The 16,128-nt window shown below is 42.6% G+C and overlaps 1 protein-coding gene across 1 annotated transcript in view; it reads left to right on the forward strand.

The window, feature by feature from the left end:
- LOC137380262 (gamma-secretase subunit Aph-1b-like) overlaps positions 1-16,128 on the forward strand; it is a 95,938-nt gene that overhangs the window by 13,290 nt on the left and 66,520 nt on the right. Inside the window, exon 2 of the mRNA XM_068052182.1 lies at positions 6,951-7,121. Coding sequence (XP_067908283.1) covers positions 6,951-7,121 — 171 coding nt within the window. The remainder of the gene's footprint in view (positions 1-6,950; positions 7,122-16,128) is intronic.

The raw sequence follows: 16,128 nt of genomic DNA on the forward strand, positions 1-16,128 counted from the left end.
ATCTCGTGTCCTCTCCTTGCTCTTCTTAGCCCTCCCTTTAGATCCTTCCTGGCTAGCTTGTAACTCTCAAGCGCCCTAACTGAGCCTTCACGTCTCATCCTAACATAAGCCGCCCTCTTCCTCTTGACAAGCGCTTCAACTTCTTGAGTAAACCATGGCTCCCTCGCTCGACAACTTCCTCCCTGCCTGACAGGTACATACTTATCAAGGACACGCATTAGCTGCTCCTTGAATAAGCTCCACATTTCGTTTGTGCCCATCCCCTGCAGTTTCCTTCCCCATCCTACACATCCTAAACCTTGCCTAATCGCGTCATAATTTCCTTTCCCCCAGCTATAATTCTTGCCCTGCGGTATATACCTGTCCCTGCCCATCGCTAAGGTAAACCTAACCGAATTGTGATCACTATCGCCAAAGTGCTCACCTACATCTAAATCTAACACCTGGCCGGGTTCATTACCCAGTACCAAATCCAATGTGGCATCGCCCCTGGTTGGCCTGTCCACATACTGTGTCAGAAAACCCTCCTGCACACACTGGACAAAAACAGACCCATCTAAAGTACTCGAACTATAGTATTTCCAGTCAATATTTGGAAAGTTAAAGTCCCCCATAACCATGGATGACTGTTTCAGCAGCAGATGAGCTGAGGCAGGGGTAAAGTTGAATGAAGTTACGGAGGTGGAAATAGGCAGTCTTAGTGCTTGTGTGGATATGTGGTCAGAAGCTCATCTTGGTGTCAAAGGTGACACCACCATTGCAAGCAGTCTGCTTTAGCCTCATACAGTTGTCAGGGACAGGGTTGGAGTCGGTGGCTGGGGAACGGAGTTTGTGGTGGGGACCGAAGATGATAGCTTCGGTCTTCCAAATGTTTAGTTGGAGGAAACTTCTGCTCGTCCAATACTGGGTGTTGGATCAGCAGTTTGATAATTTAGAGACAGTGGAGGGATCGAGAGGGCTGGTAGTGAGGAAGAGTTGGGTGTCATTAGCACAGATGTGGGAACTGATGTTTCACAATGAGATCATGACCACTTAATCTGCTTTAGTGATGTTGGTTGAGGGATAAATATTGGCCAAGACTTTGAATAGTGCCATGGGATCCTTTGCATCCGCCTACAGTACACAGGAACAGGAGTAGGCTGTTCTGCCATTGAATTAGATCATGGATGACCTGTACCTTAACTGCTTTTATCCAGCTTCATATTTTTGTTGATTGATAGCATGTTTTTTGCACGGTTACTAGCTAAATAATTTAGTAGTGATTTTTATTTTGTTTTTCATGGGTTTTATGACCGGCCTGACCCAGATGTTCCATTAAACTTGCACATTTCACTTTCAGACTTTGTAACTAAATGCTTCACTCTGGTGCACAGTTTTACACTTCATTGCCATTTATTTTTCATTAGTTCCTTTGGCATTTGGGAGTGGATTTTTAAATCAATGTTATGTGATATAATCTTAGTGATTTAATAGTAATTTGATACTAAAATGATTTGAAAAAAATTTGACTTGCCTTTTTTTGCTCAATCTGTTTACTGCATCCAGGGAAAAAGTAAAATTTATGGCATAACTTACTGGAAAAAAAAATGCATAATCAATGTGGAGAGGGAAGCAGTGTTAACGTTTCAGGTCTATGACCTTTCTTCAGTTTGAATTCTGATGTAAGGTCACAGACCTGAAATATTAACTCTGCTGCTGTCTCCACAGATGCTGCCAGATCTGCTGAGTGTTTCCAGCATTTTCTGTTTTAACTTCAGATTTCTAGCATCTGCAGTATTTTGCTTGTATTTTAGTGCAAAATAATAGTTTTTTAAATTCATTCCTGGGATGTGGGCATCACTGGCTAGGCCAGCATTTATTGCCCATCCCTAATTGCCCTTGAGAAGGTGGTGGTGAGCTGCCTTCTTGAACAGCTGCAGTCCATTTGGGGTAGGTATACCCACAGTGCTGTTAGGAAGGGAGTTCCAGGATTTTGACCCAGCGACAGTGAAGGAACGGCGATATAGTTCCAAGTCAGGATGGTGTGTGACTTGGAGGGGAACTTGCAGGTGGTGGTGTTCCCATGCATTTGCTGCCCTTGTCCTTCTAGTTGGTAGAGGTTGCAGGTTTGGAAGGAGCCTTGGTGCATGTTGTAGATGGTACACACTGCTGCCACTGTGCGTCGGTGGTGGAGGGAGTGAATGTTTGTAGATGGGGTGCCAATCAAGTGGGCTGCTTTGTTCTGGATGGTGTCGAGCTTCTTGAGTGTTGTTGGAGCTGCACCCATCCAGGCAAGTGGAGAGTATTCCATCACACTCCTGACTTGTGCCTTGTAGATGGTGGACAGGCTTTGGCGAGTCAGGAGGTGAGTTACTTGCCTCAGGACTCCTAGCCTCTGACCCATTCTTGTAGCCATATAAATACCGTGGCTACTCCAGTTCAGTTTCTGGTCAATGGTAGCCCCTAGGTTGTTGATAGGGGATTCAGCAATGGTAATGCCATTGAATGTCAAGGGGAGATGGTTAGATTCTCTCTTGTTGGAGATGGTCATTGCCTGGCACTTGTGTGGCGCAAATGTTACTTGCTACTTATCAGCCCAAGCCTGGATGTTGTCCAGGTCTTGCTGCATTTCTACACGGACTGCTTCAGTATCTGAGGAGTCATGAATGGTGCTGAACATTGTGCAATCATCAGCGAATATCCCCACTTCTGACCTTATGATTGAAGGAAGGTCATTGATGAAGCAGCTGAAGATGGTTGGGCCTAGGACACTACCCTGAGGAGCTCCTGCAGTGATGTCCTGGAGCTCAGATGATTGACCTCCGACAACCACAACCATCTTCCTTTGCGCTAGGTATGACTCCAGCCCGCGGAGAGTTTTCACCCTGATTCCCATTGACCTCAGTTTTGCTAGGGCTCCTTGATGCCATACTCGGTCAAATGCTGCCTTGATGTCAAGGGCAGTCACTCTCACCTCACCTCTTGAGTTCAGCTGTTTTGTCCATGTTTGAACCAAGGCTGTAATGAGGTCAGGTGCTGAGTGGCCCTGGCGGAACCCAAACTGAGCGTCACTGCACAGGTTATTGCTAAGCAAGTGCCACTTGATGGCACTGTTGATGACACCTTCCATCTCTTTACTGATAATTGAGAGTAGGCTGCTGGGGCGGTAATTGGCCTCGTTGGACGTGTCCTGCTTTTTGTGTACAGGACATACCTGGGCAATTTTCCACATTGCCAGGTAGATGCCAGTGTTGTAGCTGTGCTGGAACAGCTTGGCTAGGGGCGCGGCAAGTTCTGGAGCACTGGTCTTCACTACTATTGCTGGAATATTGTCAGGGCCCATAGCTTTTGCAGTATCCAGTGCCTTCTGTAACTGGCAGTTAAACTGTCTACCAGAAATGTATCTGTTAAATTTTTTAGCCTGATGCACAACCTCTGTCAGGGGCCACTCTCACCTGCTGCAACCTTTTCCCAGGTACCAGTTGCTCCTCTCTGTTCCTGGACCATAACCCCAGATATTGGCTTCAAGCTTATTTTTAGGGCTGTTTGCTTTCTGTTGTATTTCTGACTACATGTTCACATACATTATTTGTACATAGTGCACTTTAAAAACCAACTTCGTAGTATGATTTGGGCTGATGGCCAGGAGCACTGTAGGGTGTGCCTAATGGCTGGGTGTGTGTTCTTGGAAAACTATTCCTATTTTTCCCATTTTTCAGGGCTGTGATTCCTAAATGCCAACTGTTCCTCCTAAACTTGGTCAAAACTCCTACTGTTGATTCAAATGGGAGCTAACCTATGGGTTATAGATGGGGAGTTATGATTTAAATTTATATGAACAGAGAAGATTGCGCTGATCTGAAGGTGAAAATTTTGGTAGATGTGAGCTTTGTAATATTGACCTTTTGTGTGGAATCTTATTAACTAAGAAAAATAGGTTTTATTAATTTAAGCCTTCCCATTGGGAGCCAACATTGTAAAATAAGATAATTAAACATCTAATTGAAAGTTGAAGTTTACTGTGATTTGAAATCAAATTTAACATTAAGGTTCACAGTTGGGTCATATTTCTGCCTGGCTTACAAAATGCATATACTTTTGATAAAGAACATGAAATTTAATAAATTAATTTTTAAAAAGCTGTTAGAATATGTGCTGCCAGACCTGCTGAGTGAATCCAGCATTTCTTGTTTTTGTTTCAGATTTCCAGCATCCGCAGTATTTTGCTTTTAGAATATGTGCTACAAGGTTATACAGACAGAATATTTGCATGTGTGACTGGCCACTGGGATACGTAGGCTGGGAATTTGAGTCCTGGCTTTTTCTGACGGCAAAAGTGGAAGTTGGCGGAACTTCCGCTTTGGCCCCTTTTCTTGTTTCGCACACAATTTTGCGTGCAAATTAACGGTGCAGCAGTGGGCACGGGAGACACGTGCGCTCATGCAGCAAGGACGGACTTTCATTGGTGGGCCTGCCGTCACTCTGTGATGCACCATGAGCCACACGTTAGTAAATCATTCCGTGTTGCAAGCCACAAGGATCAGCAGCCTTTGGAAGCATATGCTGATTGTGGCCACAGCATAAGATTACTATAATTTGGACTTGGTTTATCTTCATTTTCAGTTTACACCCAAGCACCACCTCCCACTCATAATTTTTTGTTGCTTTATCAACCAACATTATTGACCAACATCGAGCAGTAGGGCAGCATTCCACCCCCGGTTCTGCTCCTCCACCCATCTGAGACCCCACCTTGTCCTGCCCGAGTACTGTACCCTGCTCCTCCATGCACCACCCCCAACGCCTGAGAAGAATCACCCTTGCTAGTCCCAAGCCTGGAGCCTCAGGTGCAACTGCGCAAAGCCGACTGGTGTATACCATCTTTAAATAAACGTGAACTGGGTGGTACGGGAATACCGTTCACTGCTAACTTAATCTGGCAGGTAGGACTTAATTTGAAATAATGAGTATTCATGGTATGGAAATGCATGCAAAACTGCAATCCGTCACCGTGCGGGGGAATCCCTGGACCACTGCAAACACCACTGACTTAATTGCGAAGCAAAAACCCGCTGTCAGAAATCCGAGAAAACAAATCACGCCTAATTAAATCATCCTGCCCACCACCAAAGCCGCTCTTGCAGGGCCCATAAAATTCCGACTGTAGTTTTTCCCTTGTATGGTTTATTTATTTTCTGTTTAAAGGTCACACTCTTCCCTTACACCATCCCACAGCCTGTAGCCCTTTCTCCATACTTCTGCTTGCTTGCTGTTTCTAGTAAGTTGTTGCTAACAGATTTCAGTGTTTGCCTGCATCAGTTATTCCCCAAATTTCTTCTTTTGAGACTCTGCGTATTGTTTGTGAGTATGTTGAGAGAGGGAGGTTGAAGCATCTAGGGTCAGGGCCTTACAAGGTGTACTGACTGCATGTGATGGGGAATGAAAGGCATTGTTTATAGTTTATCGAGATACAGCACTGAAACAGGCCCTTCGGCCCACCGAGTCTGTGCCGACCATCAGCCACCCATTTATACTAATCCTACACTAATCCCATATTCCTACTGCATCCCCACCTGTCCCTATATTTCCCTACCACCTACCTATATTAGGGGCAATTTATAATGGCCAATTTACCCATCAACCTGCAAGTCTTTTGGCTTGGACTGAGAGAGGTAGCAAGCCAGTGTGTTGGGGCATTGCCATTAATGGCATTTTTCTTTTTCTTTTGTATTTATTCCCTTTATTTATTGTGTAGTTAAAGCCATTTCACAAATTTGTCTGGAGCCCTAGTCTACCATAGTCCATGAAGTGACAGAAACTGAATTCTCAATAATGAACAAACACAGAAATGTCAATCTTTCTGTAATTTCAGGATGCTGAACTTGACTGGATAAAATCTTTTCAGTAAAGCCACAGAAATGAAAATGGCCACAGGCACTGTCTGCCTCCTGAGGTTCTTCCCTCATTTATTTCCAGCTTTTACATGAATTTCTGATAGTTGGTGTGGCACTGCTATATTTTGTTTTAATGTATCCTTTAACGCAAAAACTTTTTTGAATCCTATTTTAGGTTCAAATTTAACAGTAGCTACTTTTCACACAAAAAGTGATCAACATATGCTTCCTACTGGTTGGTGGGAAAAAAACTAACACAAAAAAAAATCAATGGCCAGTTGGAATGAAATGGACTGTAGGTTGTTCAGGATGGAAACTAAGTTAGGCTGAATGACCTTTCTCATCCATGTCTATCTTGTGATTTCTGAAGAATGGTTTCTTTAAATACAGGCCAAACTTTTTAAACAGTTCAATGTTTGAGATGTGTGGCAGTACTGCAGCTTAGTGTAATGCAGATTAACTGTAATGTAGGATTTGTTTTATAGTATCGAGGTATGAATGTAAACGCGGAAGCAAATTCAACACTGGATTTGGGGAAAATGGAGGTGAAATGTTCAACGATAAGCTAAATATCCATAAATATGCATAAGCAAATAATGGCACAGTTATTCATGGCATTAGTTGGTGCGGTAGCAGTTTAGTCATTTTGAATTAGCAGGAAATATCCTCAGAGAAGCTAAAATAAAATGCGGAAATCCAAATTGAGTTCACATTTTGCAAATGTTTAGCAGCAGCACCTGTGGTAACTTGACTTTGCTTTCCTGATGGTATATAGTGTGGAAATGAATGCGCTGTCTGCAACAGCCTTAAAGCCACTTCCAACATGATTTTACTTGCCGTCATGTAGCCTTCTGTTGTTGCTTACACTAATCTTTAAAGCACTCCCTAGAGCCTTGATTCTTCTATATAATGAAATAAGTCAAGGATTTCTGTTGTTGTTTAAGAGCTTGATTGGTTCATTGAATAGACACCACTGCCTGGTATGGAGTAAAGGCAAAATCACTGCCTGTGAGCTAAGGTACTATTAAGTCTGTTAATTTATGTCAACTTAATAATTGAATGATATCTGTGTTGCAGGGCATTTTTCTGGTTACTCTCCTTGCTGCTGTCTTCGTTAGTGTGGTTTATTGCTGTAAAGGCCAGCAACGAGGAGGATGCAGAACTCCAGAAATCTCTCATTATCTTTGGTGTGATGTTCTCCGTAGTACTGCAGGAAGCCTTTCGGTTTGCTTACTACAAGCTATTAAGGTATGTATAATGTGCAAATTAGCACATGCCAGTGCTCCCGCATGCTGAACTCTGAGCTTCCCTGTCACCAGTGTCTGGTCACACTCACTTGTGAGGTGTGAATTATCAGGTGAAAACCCAATTAACTGCACGTAGACCAACCGAAGTGCAAGTATCTGCACTGGCGCATTGCTGTATATCCTGTGACCCTCAGAAGGAATGAGATGTCCTGTGACACTTTATGTACACGTGGAGGTCCCGGAGACCAAAAGAAAGGGATATTTAGTTGTGGCAAGGTCACAATCTTGAAAATTAGCATACTAAGTCTTCTCATGGTTTAGTCATTGATAAAATTAAGTCAGCATATGTATGTCAGAAATACTTGTAATTCTATCACCATCTATCTGCAAGCTCCCTATCTCTCCATCTCTGACTGAGAGGGATGCAAATTTAGGACTTATCTCCAGTGCACCCTCCTCTGTATTGGTGAACTGGACTATATGTGGCGGTCCATCTCCAGTCCGATCCCTCCCCCTTGCGTTTTGTGCTTTTTTTTTCCTACAAGGATTGAGGAAGCAGACCTGTGACTGTGTGAGGTATTCGCCTGATGGGTGCAGTGTATTTGGTGAGGGTGACTATGATGCACATGTATAACTTTACATAAGGATTGAGGTGAATATCAATGATGGACGAATGAATGGGGATGTGTCAGATCCATCGGGCATTGTGGCATACTTTCGGGCAAGGGGTACCTCTACCAGACGGATGAACAAAGCTGGGACCAGTGTTCTCACTGAGAGTTTAACTATTACTGTGGGGAGACTTTAAACTAATTTGGCTGGGGGAGCCAGAAAGGAACAGAAATGAGATCAGAGGACAGGGAGATCTAAACAACTATAAAATTAGAAATATTCCAAAAATTGCAGGGACTAGATTGAGGAAAATATCAAAAGTGACAAAGGCAGTATCATATAACTAATAAGGCTGGTGAGCCGCAGGAGCAAATTGAATGTGGCATTATGACTTGGCTGCATTAACAAAGACATGGCTGAAACAAGGCCAGGAATGGGTTATTAATATTCCTGGTTACCATGTGTTCAGGAATGATAAAGAAGGAAAAAGAGGAGGGGGCATGGCATTATTGATATATTACAGTTCTAAATAGAAAGGATGATAGAAAGCTCTAGGACTGAATCATTAGCTTGAGTTGAAGAACAGAAGGAGAGCAGTTAGATTGCTGGGAGTTCTTTTTAAAGGGAACTCTGAACAGGGAGAAGAAGATCGATGAGCAAATTTCAAAGGTGTGTAGCGAAACTAGAATAGTAATATTAGTCTTTAATTATCCTAATTTTGACTGGGCAAAGCATAGTGCTGAGGGCAGGGAAGGAGAGGAATTTCTGGTATGTGTACAGGAGAACCATCTCGATCAATATGCCTCCATCTAACAAGGAGGTAAACAGTGTTGTATCTGGTTCTGGGAAATGAAGTAGGGCAGTTGGAGTGGGTTACAGTAGGACATCATCCAGCTAAAAGTGACCACCACATAATTTGGTTTAAAGTAACTGTGGATAGAGGCCAGAAAGTATTGAAGATATAATATTCAGCTATTGGAAGAGCTGATTTCAGTGATTTTAAGAAGGGAGTTAGTGCATGCAGATTAGAAGAGGCGATTGCAGGGTAAAGCAGGAATGCAGCAATGGAGAGCTTTCAGGGAAGAGAAATTTCAGGTACAAACTAGGCATATTCCTTTGAAGGGAAAAAATAGAGTATCCAAAGTTAATATATCCAGGATGACAAAGGAAGTAAAAGGTAAGACAAAACAGAAAAAAGAGATTTAACAAATGTCAGGAACAAGATTCAGTTAATAGAAAGATTATGGAAAATATAGGCAAGAATTGAAAAAAGTTAATACGGGAGGCAGAGATTGCGAGAAAAGATTATCTGGCAACATTAAATTGAACCCTAAAACATTTGATAAGCATATAAAGTGCAAGGAGTTTGCTAGAGAAAAAGTTGAGTCTGTTAAGGATCCAAAGGGAAATCTTTATGTAGAGACAGAGAACAAGGCAAAAGAATTAAAGAATAACTTGTCATAGACTCATTGAGTTATACAGCACAGAAACAGGCCCTTCGGCCCAATGTGTCTGCGCCAGCCATCAAACACCCATCCAATCTAGTCCCATTTTCCCGCACTTGGCCCGTAGCCTTGTATGCTGTGGTGTTTCAAGTGCTCATCTAAATACTTCTTAAATGTTGTGAGGGTTCCTGCCCTACCACGTCTTCAGGCAGTGTGTTCCAGATTCCAACCACCCTCTGGGTGAAATTTTTTTTCCTCAACTCCCCTCTAAACCTCTTGCTCCTTTCCTTAAAAGAAGCAAAATATTTGTTCATTTCATCTACAATTTCCTTATTATCTACTATTAACTCCCGATTCTCACTCTCTAGAGGACCAACACTCACTCTTTTCCTTTTTAAATACCTGTAGAAACTCTTGCTATCCATTTTTACATTTCTAGCTAGCTTCCTCACATACTCTAATTTCTTTCTCCTGATTAACCTTTTAGTCATTCTCTGCTGTTCTCTATATTCTGGCCAATTATCTGACCTGCCACTCACCTTTTGCGCAATTATATGCTTTTTCCTTAAGTTTGATGCTTTCCTTAACCTCTTTAGTTAACCTCTTCATAAAAGAAGCTGTTGATGTGAAGGTCACACTAAGATGGGAGTAGAAGTTATGGACATGATAGTAATGGATTGAGACAGTGTAGTGAAAAGACTATCATTACTGAAAGTTGATAAGTCATCTGGTCCAAATAGAATGCATCCTAGGCTGCTAAAAGAAGGAAAGGTAGAAATAGCAGAGGCATTGATCGTAATCTTTCAATCCCCATTGGATACAGAAATAGTACCGGAGGACTGGAGGGTTTCTATTATACCATTATTGAAGAAACGGGAGAGGGATAAACCAGAAACTATAGGCCAGTCAACCTAACATCAGTGGTGGGGAAATCATTGGAAATCATTATCGGGGACAAAATAAACTTTCATTCGGAAAGACGCGAGTCAATCAAGGAGAGCCAACATGGATTTGTTAAAGGCAAATCATGTCTGACTAACTTAATTAAATTCTTTGAGGTAACAGAGAAGGTTGATTTAAGGTTGTGCAGTAGATGTATATGTGGCATTTGAGAAAGTGCCACACAGGAGACGTAGTAAGAAAAGGGAAGCCCACGGAAGCAAGGGAAAAGTTGTATGGACACGAAATTGGCTTAGTGACAGGAAGCAAAGTGGGATGGTTTTTGGATGATTTTCAGACTGAGAGGTTTGCAGTGGTGTTCCCCAAGGGTCAGTTTGGGTCCGTTTACTTTTTTTCATTTTGTATAAGCATCCTGTACTCAGATGTAGCAGTACCATTATAAAGTTTGCAGATGACGCAAAACTTCGCAAAGTAGTAGGTAGTGATGAAGGTGGTTATATGCTTCAGGATGAGGTAGGATGGCGAAATGAGCAGAAGTATGACAGATAGTCGAATATTGAGAAGTGTGAAGTGATGCACTTTGGGAAGACTAATATGGAAAGACTGTATGTACACTATACGTGGCATGATTTTGAGAAGCCTAGATATGCAGAGAGACCTTGGTGTCCATGTACACAAATCCTTAAAGGTGAGTTGATAAGGTAGTTACAAAGCTTATGGGTTACTTGGGTTTATAAATAGAGAAATAGATTACAAAAGCAACAAGATCAGGCTAGAACTTAATAAATCACTGGTTAGGTCTCATCTGGAGCATTGTGGACAATTTTAGTTTAGTTTAGAGATACAGCACTGAAACAGGCCCTTCGGCCCACCGAGTCTGTGCTGACCATCAACCACCCTTTTATACTAATCCTACACTAATCCCATATTCCTACCACATCCCCACCTGTCCTTATATTTCTCTACCACCTACCTATACTAGGGGCAATTTATAATGGCCAATTAACCTATCAACCTGCAAATCTTTGGCATGTGGGAGGAAACTGGAGCACCCGGAGAAAACCGACGCAGACACAGGGAGAACTTGCAAACTCCACACAGGCAGTACCCAGAATTGAACCCGGGTCGCTGGAGCTGTGAGGCTGCGATGCTAACCACTGCGCCACTGTGCCGCCCATGCCCAGAATAGGGGCGGCACAGTGGCGCAGTGGTTAGCACCGCAGCCTCACAGCTCCAGCGACCCGGGTTCAATTCTGGGTACTGCTTGTGTGGAGTTTGCAAGTTCTCCCTGTGTCTGCGTCGGTTTTCTCCGGGTGCTCCGGTTTCCTCCCACAAGCCAAAAGACTTGCAGGTTGGTAGGTAAATTGGCCATTATAAATTGCCCCTAGTATAGGTAGGTGGTAGGGCAATATAAGGACAGGTGGGGATGTGGTAGGAATATGGGATTAGTGTAGGATTAGTATAAATGGGTGGTTGATGGTCGGCACAGACTCGGTGGGCCGAAGGGCCTGTTTCAGTGCTGTATCTCTAAACTAAACTTAAAGAAAAATACTTCAGCATAGATATAAGGGTATTAGAAAGGGTAGAGGGGACGTTAACCAGGATGTTAGTAAGGATGAGGGACTTCAGTTAGAAGGAGAGGAAAAAGTAAGACTGCTACTGTCAAAAATGAAATGTCGACCAAGAGAAATGAGTCTGTACTGTGACTAAGACGATCTTGATGAAGCAGTCTAACACCGGTTTTAAATAGCCAGAGAGTAACATTCCAGTGTCAGATGATGTGTTATACACAAAGGCCAAACATTTGCCTGTCACTACCTGGAACTGGGGATTTTCTGGGGCTGTTTAATGAGATAGAAACAGCTTGTACTGAGAAAAGCATGAATAATTAGAAGCAATCCATGCTGTATAGTTTTTTTCAAAAAACAGAACAAAATGATGTTCCATTCATATTGGTCATTTCTTCATTTTTCTGATGCAGTAAATCACCAAACCTTACTACAGTGAACACCCTGATATACGATCTTTTCCACGGTCCCAAGAGGATTCTTTATAGTGAGGCTCAATTGTGTATATAGACCAACCCAATAACAAAGAATAAAAACCCACCTAAATAATATTCCTTCACTTTACTGGGAGTTCGATGAAAAACTGCAGCATGCACGATTGCAACTTCATCAAGCTTCAACAATTAACCATGGCAATTAACAGCAAACAACTCCAGTTTTCGCAACATCAATACTACATAAAAATGTTGTCATCCATCTGGTGAGAAACTAACAATCAAACACCTTTAGGCTGATACTCAAGTGTCTACAAATGTCTGTTACCATAGCAATCAACTACTCATACAATTCCTTACTGCTGTTTAATTAAAAGGCACACTATTAGTGCTGAAAACAAACTGACATACAAAACTACGCATACCATCCAGTAAATATATACACAGCCAGCTAATGAATGTAACTTTTTCTAAACAAAGACCACAACAGGGTTGAGAAAAGGACTTTGGAGACTTCCTCCACAGGGCCACTTGATGGTCAATGCTTTTTAACAATATTGCTACAATTGAGAACTGCAGAGTAAATGCTGCAATTTGTCATGGTAAATGATTATTTATTTATTTATTCAGAGATACAGCACTGAAACAGGTCCTTCGGCCCACCAAGTCTGTGCCGACCAACAACCACCCATTTATACTAACCCTACAGTAATCCCATGTTCCCTACCACCTACCTACACTAGGGGCAATTTACAATGGCCAATTTACCTATCAACTTGCAAGTCTTTGGCTGTGGGAGGAAACCGGAGCACCCGGCGAAAACCCACGCGGTCACAGGAGAACTTGCAAACTCCGCACAGGCAGTACCCAGAATCGAACCCGGGCCCCTGGAGCTGTGAGGCTGCGGTGCTAACCACTGTGCCACCCAAACTTTTTGCCCAATATGAATTGAACATCATTTTGTTCTGTTTGTTGAAAAAAACTATACAGCATGGATTGCTTTTAATTATTCATGCTTTTCTCAGTACAAGCTGTTTTTATCCCATTAAACAGCCCCAGAAAATCCCCAGTTCCAGGTAGTGACAGGCAAATGTTTGGCCTTTGTGTATAACACATCATCTGACACTGGAATGTTACTCTCTGGCTATTTAAAACCGGTGTTAGACTGCTTCATCAAGATCGTCTTAGTCACAGTACAGACTCATTTCTCTTGGTCGACATTTCATTTTTGACAGTAGCAGTCTTACATTTTCCTCTGCTGGCCCATACAGTTGCAACAGTACTTTTTGCTAAGCTGGTTCTTTGAAGGTTTTATTGTCAGAGAAAAAGACGATCTGCTTGCTATCTTCACGCATGTTGCCTTGCTGCAATTGCCTCGTCAAACCCATGGCCTTGTTGCAGTTTGTATGTGGATGGGTGGACTGTCTTAGGCAATGAATGCATACACCACACGGGATTCACACAAGAGGTTATCTTTCGATTAGTGTTGGCTTAAATTCCAGCTAAATCTGTAGCTGGGTTGGTCCAGGTCGATCCTGCTTAAGTGTTCATTGTAGTAGGGCTTATTTCCATTGGAAAAAATTGAGTCTTGCTGTTTGGATCAGTAAAAACGGGCTCGTTATAAACAGGGTTTATTATAGTGTATTCTTTTTTACATGGATTTCATTTTATGTATTTTTGACAAATTATGATTATTCAGTATGATTGGTTACATAAGTGTGGTAAAACATTTCATCTACTCTACCATAGCGGTACTCGGTATTTCAAAAGTAATATAATAAAAGTTCAATTCTTTTAATATGGATCTTTACAAATAAGAAACCTTGTTTGTTTCATGATTTTTCCATTTTTATGGTAATTTACTAATCCTCACTGTCATATAAGGATAAATAACTTCTAAAACTGATGGATTTTAAATTCAAAACTTGTAACATGCAGCATAGAAATGTAAATCTTTTCAAACTGTGGCCTTGAAATCTATTATATAATTAGTTGTAAAACATCTTATTCCTCTGATCATAATGCCTTCACCATTATCATCTATGCAGTGAGGCTAGGATTGAGGATGATGTGAATGCTTCTGGCCAGGAATTTAATTTTAATAAATCATTGGCAGATGGAAACAAATTTGCACTTGGCAGGATTTCTCATGAGTGGAAGAACTCTAATAATCTACAGCAAAGATGAATTGCACAGTGATACAACTTGCTGAATAATCAGTGTGTGGTGTTGGGAGCTGAGAAGAGTATGCATGTTTGTTTTCCACAGATACAGTTTCAAGAACTGTAAAATATTACCAAAGTATTCTTATTGGTAATTGTTTGGTGATGCAGAACTTGAGTATTGCTGAAAATAGAGACATGTTGTCGAAGCTTTACGCCTTGCACTCATCAGGACAATCTGAAAGAATACTAATGTTGGGGAAAGCAACAAATTTATACTGTATGAGAAGAGAGTGCTGGGCCGTACGTCCCAAAAACTGGCAGATCGTATCAAACAACATATCCCTTCTGCTGTTTGCAACGGGCAAGGTACAGGCCATACCCAACCAACCAGTGCTTGCAAAACTCAAAACACTGTGTCCAACATTAGATGTGATTCTGCGATTGGACAACATTTGCTAAATAATCCTCGGTGTGCTGCGAATTACGCTGACAACCAGATTGCCAGTAGGGCTCTCAGTGTGGCGCATTTGTGCATGTTGGGAGCTATGTATATTAATACACAGGGCCCTGTTCTTTGCAGACAGAAAGAACCGACACAAACATTGTGCCTGTTTCAGCTAAACAAAATAAGTGACAGCACAATGTTCAGCACCATTCGCGACTCCTCAAATACTGAAGCAGTCTGTGTGGAAATGCAGCAAGACCTGGACAATATCCAAGCTTGGGCTGATAAGTGGCAAGTAACATTTGCGCCACACAAGTGCCAGGCATTGACCATCTCCAACAAGAGAGAATCTAGCCATCTCCCCTTGACATTCAATGGCATTACCATCGCTGAATCCCCCACTATCAACATCCGAGGGGCTACCATTGACCAGGAACTGAACTGGAGTAGCCATATAAATACTGTGGCTACAAGAGCAGGTCAGAGGCTAGGAATCCTGCGGCGAGTAACTTACCTCCTGACTCCCCAAAGCCTGTCCACCCACTAAAAGACACAAGTCAGGAGTGTGATGGAATACTCTCCACTTGCCTGGATGGGTGCAGCTCCAATAACACTCAAGAAGCTCAATACCATCTAGAACAAAGCAGCTTGCTTGATTGGCACACCATGCACAAACGTTCACTCCCTTCACCACTGACGCACAGTTGCACCAGTGTGTACCACCTACAAGATGCACTGCAGCAACGCACCAAGGCTCCTTAGACCTCCTTAGGGCGGCGCAGTGGGGGCGGCGCAGTGGTTAGCACCGCTGCCTCACAGCTCCAGCGACCCGGGTTCAATTCTGGGTACTGCCTGTGTGGAGTTTGCAAGTTCTCCCTGTGTCTGCGTGGGTTTCCTCCCACAAGCCAAAAGACTTGCAGGTTGGTAGGTAAATTGGCCATTATAAATTGTCACTAGTATAGGTAGGTGGTAGGGAAATATAGGGACAGGTGGGGATGTGGTAGGAATTTGGGATTAGTGTTGGATTCGTATAAATGGGTGGTTGATGGTCGGCACAGACTCGGTGGGCCAAAGGGCCTGTTTCAGTGCTGTATCTCTAAAACTAAAAACTAAAACTCACTTTCCAAACCCGTGACCCCTACCACTCGAAGGAAAAGAGCAGCAGATGCATGGGAACACCACCACCTGCAAGTTCCCCTCCAAGTCACTCACTGTCCTGACTTGGAACTATATCGTTGTTCCTTCACTGTCGCTGGGTCAAAATCCTGGAACTCCCTTCCGAACAGCACTGTGGGTGTACCTACCTCACATGGACTGCAGCAGTTCAAGAAGGCAGCTCTCCACCACCTTCTCAAGGGCAATTAGGGATGGGCAATAAATGCTGGCATAGCCAGTGATGCCCACATCCCATGAATGAATAAAAAAAAAATTTGCCGGTT

Source organism: Heterodontus francisci, chromosome 1, assembly GCF_036365525.1.
Source record: "Heterodontus francisci isolate sHetFra1 chromosome 1, sHetFra1.hap1, whole genome shotgun sequence".
Lineage (NCBI taxonomy): Eukaryota > Metazoa > Chordata > Chondrichthyes > Heterodontiformes > Heterodontidae > Heterodontus > Heterodontus francisci.